The sequence below is a fragment of the Fukomys damarensis genome, unplaced genomic scaffold, assembly GCF_012274545.1.
Source record: "Fukomys damarensis isolate Sample0158 unplaced genomic scaffold, DMR_v1.0_HiC HiC_scaffold_5, whole genome shotgun sequence".
Lineage (NCBI taxonomy): Eukaryota > Metazoa > Chordata > Mammalia > Rodentia > Bathyergidae > Fukomys > Fukomys damarensis.
The window spans coordinates 11,768,028-11,776,396 of NW_022900917.1; the positions used below are offsets into that span (position 1 = coordinate 11,768,028).

General features: G+C 35.0%; 1 protein-coding gene across 2 annotated transcripts in view; it reads left to right on the plus strand.

The window, feature by feature from the left end:
* The window catches only part of Csmd3 (CUB and Sushi multiple domains 3), a 1,090,649-nt gene that overhangs the window by 932,432 nt on the left and 149,848 nt on the right, over positions 1-8,369 (plus strand). For both annotated transcript variants that reach the window (XM_010619527.3, XM_033759931.1), the window contains one exon: positions 613-816. In XM_010619527.3, coding sequence (XP_010617829.1) covers positions 613-816 — 204 coding nt within the window. The remainder of the gene's footprint in view (positions 1-612; positions 817-8,369) is intronic.

Here is an 8,369-nt window from a genome sequence, read left to right on the forward strand (position 1 = left end):
TTGAAAAGCATGCAAAATTTAAAAAGCAATTTCAAATTTGATTTTATGATTATTAGAAAAATAAAAATTTTGTTGTTAATCTATCTGACTTATACTTTACTTTGAATGTAATTATTATCATCATCATTAACAAACATGTTTTGAGAACTGTAATTATGCAATGAAATAAATTGTGTGCTTTCTTAAAATCTATGATGTTAATGACTAAATACTGAAAAAGATGTAAAATTATTTCATATACCTTGACACATGCAGTTTTAACATAATATCGCAAATCTAAAAGAATTGAATTTTGCTCCCATAGTGGCAATATCTAACTAAAATTACTTTGCGTATTAGTAAGATTTTGGTAAAAGGTATAGGAAAATTAATTGATATTCTTTATAGATTCAAAAGTAAAACATTTCTATTAAAAAATCTTAATACGATGGCAGTATTCATTTTAAATTGTATTTTGTTTTATATGAAAAGTAAAACCTTTAGAATTATATTCAAATTATTAATTCAAATTTTGACAAAAAATGAGTTTCTTTGAAACTTGTTTAGTTACCTTTTGAAATCTGTAGTTATGTAAAAAATAGGAAATTAAAAGTAACAATTATTTCTACACAGCTGTTCCTAGAACAAGTTCTACACAATGCAGTTCAGTGCCCGAACCAAGATTTGGAAGAAGAATTGGCAATGAATTTGCAGTTGGTTCATTGGTTCTCTTTGAATGTAATCCAGGATATATTCTCCATGGATCCACAACAATTAGGTGTGATACTGTACCCAATTCTTTGGCCCAGTGGAATGACTCCTTACCTACATGTATTGGTAAGTATATAACTCTGTTTACATTTTGTGATTGTGTAATTTGTTTTTCAAATTTTCAAATGTATTCCTAAAATGTTTGACAAAATTGCAGGTATTTATTGTGAACATCATCATGTTTTGAAATACATCTATTCATTAGGGAACTGTTAAAGCTAGCTAATTACCATATGTGTTCTTATAGTTATCATAGATTTTTGTGGCTAGAATCCTTTACATATATTCTCAACATTTTTTGTTTGTTTTTTATACCAGGAACTGAACTCAGGACTTTGACTTGCTAGGCAGGCGCAGTGCCACTGAGCTAAATCCCCAGCATTCAACATTTTTTTTGAAAATCAAATATTACCTCACCAAGTACAGTTACCATGCTGTATAATACATCTCTAGAATTTATTCCTCTTATCTAAGTCTGAGTTTTTATCCTTTAACCTACCCATACCAAGGATTTACCCCATACTCTTGTAATCACGATTTTTTTGTCTGTTTCTGTGAGATCAATTTTTTAAGATTCCAAATATAATTGAGGTCATAGCCTTCTGTGCCTGGCTTACATCATTTAACATAATGTCTTTTGTATTCATCCACATTGTTCCAAATGGCAGAATTACTTTTGTCACTGAATAATATTTCCTTGGGTGTATGCACTGCTTTTTTATCTCTTCATCATCCTAGGGACAGTTAGTTTGCTTCTATTTTTGGGTATTTTGAATAGTGCTGCAATAAGCAACGAACTGGAGATGTCTCTTCCACATACTAATTTCATTTTCTTTCGACTTATATCCAGTAGTGGGTTGCTGATGGCGTGGTTTTCCTGTCTTCATTTCTTATATGTAATGACTGTAGTAATCCATTTGTGACACAGATTAATCATTCTCGAATGTATAAGGAGAAGCAGTTGTGTTTTAAATATGCACAAACATTTTCATCAAGTAAATTTTCATCTTTATATACAAATCGACTTAACCATTAAAAACAACAAAAGTATGAGCCATTAAATTATGTAATAACACCCACAGGTAAAGAGGTGGGACTCTGATAAAGTCCTTTGAATTTCCATTTGACTTCTTTTTACTTTTAATTCTTTGAGGAACCTTTATGCTATTTACCCTAATAGCTATACTACTTTACATTCTCGATACATTTCAAGAGTTCCTTTTTCTTCACATCTTCAACAGCTTTTGTTATCTTTTGACTTTTTGATAATAGCCATTCCCACTGGAAGGAAAGGATATTTCACCATTGTTTTGATTCACATTTCTCTAATGTTTATTGAGGTTGAAAATCTTTTATACCTTTTGACCATATTTGTATGTCTTCTTTTGAGAAGTGTCTTTTTAGATCTATTGCGCATTTATAAATTGGGTCACTGTTTTGCCTTTGAGATTTTTGAGTTTCTTACACAATCTGGGTATTAACATTTTATCAGTTATATAATTTGCAAGTATTTTCTCCCATTGCAGGATATCTCTTCACTTTGATGACTGTTTCCTTTACTGAGCAGAAGGTTTCTAGTTTGATGCATTACCATCTCTCTGTTTGCTTTTGTTTCTAATACAAAAATTTCCTACTATCCCATTGTCTTGAATCATTTATGGCCTTTTCTTCTAGTAGAATATTGTTTTGGGGCTTTCACTTAAGTATATTCCATTTTGAGTTGATCACTTTTGCATAATCATAAAGTTGAAAAATTGTAAGCTGAACTATTCAAATCAGGAGCCATTTGTACTAAAAATTGGCATGGTGACCAAATCCTCCAACAGAATCAGTGCAGAAGACTCCAATTGTACAAGTCTAGGATGCAGAATATAGGACCACATATCAGGGCTGCCAAGTGCTGTATTTTTTTGATTCCATAATGATTATGAATTTTGTTGTTGATGCTTTCTTTTAACATTTTAAAATTATTCTGTGTAAAAGTTATCTCACCTAGAAGATGTTTTCATCATGGAAAAGGCTATAAAGACTGGTTTGCATCATTTTTTCCATATCCAGTAATGTAAGATCTCTTGAAATCAATGCATTTATTTACATTCAAACATTTCAAGAGAGGTTTTGGGGAAATACAATAATTTTCCTTATTGTAAGAGTAGATACTTACTAGAATACACTATTTAGGGCTGTGAAATTTCTTGCCATCAACTGGTATACCTAAGAATAAATTGATGCAAAGAAGCTTACTTAAAACAAAGAACATATTCATAATTTTGTTTGTATTGTTTGGAAGGTTTAACATAAAGTAAAAATAAAATAAAATTTCAACAATCTTAATTGGCCTTTAAAATATATGCAACTAATATTAATAATCATCGTTTGCACTTTCTTATCCTTTTTTTTTTCTGAGCCTGAAAAATTTAAACATATTATCCAAAGAAGCATAATTTTTACATGTCAGAAAGATGAGACTGTTTTAAAAAAGAAGAAAGGCATAGAAGGGAGAAGTGAGCTGACATGAAGAAAAAGGAGGAAATGAAAATGAAAGAAAATTTTGACCAGAGTAGAGAGAAATATTAAAAGACAACATTTATCAGAGAGCGTGTAGAGAATAGTAAATTGAAACTTTTAAACTATAAACAATTTTCCTGAAAATAGCCTACTATTACCATAGGGGTATTATAAAATTGCTTCTTTGTGAAACATTTCAACTGGCCAATCCCTGTGTTTATGCCATCAGAAATGAGCGATCAGGTATGCAGAAGGAAGAATATGTAACCCACACAGAGTCTTAGCATAACAAGTACGATAGCTCCCATGCTGAAGTCAAGCTGTGAAAGATTATCAGATGATTACCAATTCTGAGGCTGATATACAACTCGAGGAATAAATACTAGTGTACTGTCCTCAGGTTATTTGGCTTTGGCACTGGGTGATGGGTATAAACTGAAAGAGTTTTGAAGATTATGCTAGATAAAATAAGCCCATGTTGTTGTGAAAATACTCTTAACGGGTGGTTCTAGTGATGTTTTCTATAGACAAAGTTTCAAACTTTTTTTAGAAAATAATTAAGTGGTCATGAACAAAATTTTGGCAGAAATAGGGACAGTAAATTTAATTGTGATATCTCAAATGGAAATAATGAATAAAATTGTTGCTTTGTTCTAATAAAGGGAAGGGCTGTCCTTGTTACAAAGCGGTGAAACACTTAGCTGGGTGTGCTCCTATTCTGGTGTTTTGTGGAAAGTAGAATTTATGAACAATGAAATTGGATATTTGGCTGAGGAAATATCTAAGCAAACTGTTGGAGGGACAGCTTGGGTACTCTTGACAGCTTATTGGAAAATGTGAGAAGAGAGAAATGATTTAAAGATAGAATTGTTAATCAAGGGCAAAAAAGAATTTGAAAATTTGGAAAATTCTCAACGAGTGTGAATAAAAAGCATTCAAGAGAAAACTCCAAGGGTGTAGCTAAGCGGTGTTTGATAATGAGATTACCATCTCAAGAAGCTCAGAGCCACTCAACAAGGTAATGGTCAGATCAGCCCATCTCTCTCTTTTTTTTCTTTCATTGAATTTATTGGTAATTTTAGGTATACAGTACAGTTACATTCATCATTGAGATCTTGTACCTTTATACAACAGGTCTCGGTTCTCAATTTTTCCGCTTGTCCCTGCCCTCCCTTCACCCCCTCCTCCCCTCCCCAGTTATAAACGCTTTATTTCCATTTTTTCATTTTCTCATATATTTTTCCCTTATTACCTTTCCCCTACCCTTCCCACTTTCCCTACACCTTTAGCCCTTTTCTTCCTGTTTCACATTGTGGATTATATCATTAGGATCTCATGTACTATTATAGTTTTTCACACCAGAGAAACTATTTGGTAATTACACGTGTGACTTATTTACTTCACTTAGGAGTACATCCTCAATATGTATCCATTTTCCTATGAATGAATCTAATTTCTCATTCTTTATGGCTGAGTAGTATTCCATTTTATAGAAAAACCACATCTCTTAATAGAAGTCAGGACATTGGAAGAATGACATTGAATGCATTTCAGGGATCATCATGGGCTGCTCTTCTCCTCGAGTGTCTTGAATTCAAGGGCTTTGGACCTCCTCTGCCTTGTATCACCTCGCATCCCATACTCTGTTGCAGAGTTCCTTTGCCCTCCAGGTGTGTCTCCAGCAGGTGTGCTTTCCCCAAGATAGTTGATGGAGCACAGTTCCCTTCATCTACATAGTAAAGGGTACCCTGAAGAGCATAGCTTCCTATGCTGAGAACTTCCAGAAGGTGAGGCCACATCGAGAGCCTCAACTAGGGCAATGCTCACTGGACCTGAGTGGGTGGAGCTAGCCTTCTGACCTCAAACCGGCAGATCCACTGGTGCGTATTTCAACCCAGGAAGAACCACAGGCATGTACCTTCAGCCTGTGACAACTGCGGCATTGGCTGTGCCCAGCAAAACCATTGGAAGCAAACCACTGCCCAGTGAAGATACAGTAGATAGGGCTGGAAGATAGGACTTCTTCCTCTGTGTGTCCAGAAAGCAGGAGTTGAGCTTTGGTGTGTCTAGAAGTCAGCACTGTAGCCCCAGTGTGCCTGAAAGACAGAGGATGAAGCCAAAGACTACTTTTAAACTTTGAGGCTTTGAACTTGCTCAGGATAGGTGACCTCTCTCTTCATTCCTGTATTTCTTTTTTTCTGGTTGAAAATAGAAAATATTATATAACTCTCCCGTCATCACATATTGGAAACATGTAATTTGTTTGGCTTCACGGGCCTACAGGTGAAGAAAAAATTACCTTAGGATAAATTGCACCTTGAGTTTCCTCCATATTTGACTTATATTTAAATGACAGTTGGGAGTAAAATTTTGATCCTGTAAAAATTCAGACTTTTAGGGTTATTGAGATAGAATGAATGTATTTTTCGTGGAAGAAGAACATGAATTTGGGGGGGGCAGGGGTAGAACGTTAAGGTCTGAAATATTTGTGTTCCTCTAAAATTCATAAGTTGAAACCCTAATCTACAAGATGATGGTACTGTAAGGGGAAGTGGCAGTTAAAGTTATAAAACCTAAGTCTTCATAAATGAGATTACAAAAATAGACCTCACTGAAGAGACCCCAGGGAACTCTTTCATTCTTTTGCTATTGAATACAAAGTATATAAAGATAACTACGTCTGAACATAGGTTTTGAGTAAATAGCAGTGCACTAATCTGTCACAGATCTGGAACTTCCCTGCTTTCAGAAATGAGAAAAATGACTTTCTGTTGTTTATAAATTACCCAGTCACTAGAACATGAAAAGGACATACTGTTACAGGATTTGGGAGTGTGGAGTCTCCTTCCAGAAGTGGTCTCTAGGTACTTTCTATCCTCAACAAATAATGGTCAAGACAAGCACAAAAGGTAGTGAGGTTTTGAAGAAATGTGCTCTACAGATTGAGTTTGGGCCAAATAAAAGTAGGAAAAAAATTACACCTAGTAGCATGAGAGCAGGCTACTATGAAAGCACACAGTAACCCCAAGCTCAGTGGAAACTGTCTTTTTGTATTTGGCATACCTCAGAGGAATTTGAGGTCTAGGTTGCCCTACCCCAGACTGCTGAAGTGCTGGCAAGAAGCCCACATGAAGGGCCGTGAAGCTGTTATTCCCCTGTGTCCTGGAACTATGCAATTAACAGGTCAGGCCAGCTTTCCAGCCAGGTGACAACAGCCTAATCTCCTGCCTCTATATCACCCTGCACAGCCTTTAACACATTCTTCCACTGTAAGGTGTAAACGCAGAATATTGACTCAATAACAGGGGGCTGTATGAGATACTTATGAAACAAGAAGTGGAAAGAGGATGATTCTCAATGACAGTCAGAAGACAGCTCAGTTTAAAGTTTTACCATTTGACCCAAATAATAATATTTAGCTTATATTTCTATTTCCAAAGGTAAGTGCTTTACCTTTGAAGTATTCTGAATAAAATGACTATCTTAAATCCAAACAATAAAAACTTGGTATTTTAAAGATTCACATTTGAGAGCCAAACAGAGCTGTAGTTTGGTTGACTTTAAAACATTCCCTTTAATTAGTGTTCAGTTTGAACATCTGTTAATCTGTGCAGTGTTATCTGCCTCAAGGCCTTTGAGCTTTCTTTTGCCTCTAATTGGAACACACACCCCTCTGATACCATTTTTGTTTGTTTCCCAGCATCACTTTATTCAAGTCTCTCCCTGAAAGTCCTCCTTGGTCATTCCACATAAAATAATCTTTTGTCACCTGTTCCTCACTCACTCTTCGTACTGTCACCTTTTCTTCTCCATACACAGTCATTTGCTATACTATATTTGTACAGTTTTCTTCCCCTGCCTCCTTTACCTGGTACTGTTATGTTTTTATGATTTACCAAAAGAGGATTCAGTGTGTATTAGATATTCAGTAAACTTTTGTTCAGTGAACATAGTTTAGCAAATAACTGTAATGATTTCTCAAATACTTATACAGATCTAACAACTTTGGGTAACTTTCAGAGTCAGGGTCCATGAGTTTCAGTGTTCACTTTGCTTTCTTAGACTTTGCAAATCTGAAATTTCGATTTCTTCAGAGATCATTTGGAAAGTGATGTAGGTGAAGCACAAGCCATAGATTTACATATTTTACTCTGACAGGGAACTTATTCTTCATTTACAGTTAACCATTCAGATAAAATCCTTGACAATTTGTTTATAGGATTTATATATGACAGTTGTTTGCTTTGCCTTCACAGTTCAGTGAATGCTCAGGTAACAGTTTAAGCCAAGGGAGCATCTAACTGAAACCCCAAAAGGACAGCCTTGTACCTTCCTCATGAGTTCCATCTCAATTGAATTGTTTCAGTTTCACAGTTCTTATTACTACTGTCAGCACGTTCATTTTTTTCTCACACAGTAAAGTGCAATCAGATGTTCAGTAATTTTGCACACATTAACGCTGTACAACTAAACCACTGACAGGAGACTAATCCCATTAGACATAATTGTGGTAATAGTTAAAATGGTTAAATACCACCAGACTCCAAAAATTTGAAATGCCAGTCTGTAAACAATAAATAATAATTTTTTAGAAAGCTGTAGTACCAAAGTAAATTTTGGAATAAATACAGTATTTTGATAACAAAATTGAACATGGAACAAATGTCAAAGTGAAAAATAAAACTTACCCTGAAGACAGCTTTTATCTTCCAAATTTGACCTTGATGTACTTTATATTTCTTAACATTTTCAGTCACATAAACCCCCAGGCTGTCCTGCCTTAGAAACTGGGATTCAAATAACCCCCTGCAAACACTAATAGCTTTAACCATGCATAGCCTCAGGCATAAGTGCATCTGTAGGTGGGAAGTCTCTTTGGAAAAGCCCCTGAAGCCTGCACATAGACCCTTTAGACAAAACCTCTTTAATTAGCTGTTTATCCCCATCACCCTGGTTCTGTTTTTTCAAATCCTTTCCAAATTCAGAAAAATAACTTTTACTTGGATTTTTTCCATGGCAACACCTGTCTATTTTATCTTAGAGTGGGAAGGAAATTGATGAAGAAATATATAGACACATCTCCCTCTCTCTCTCTCTTGCTATATATATAT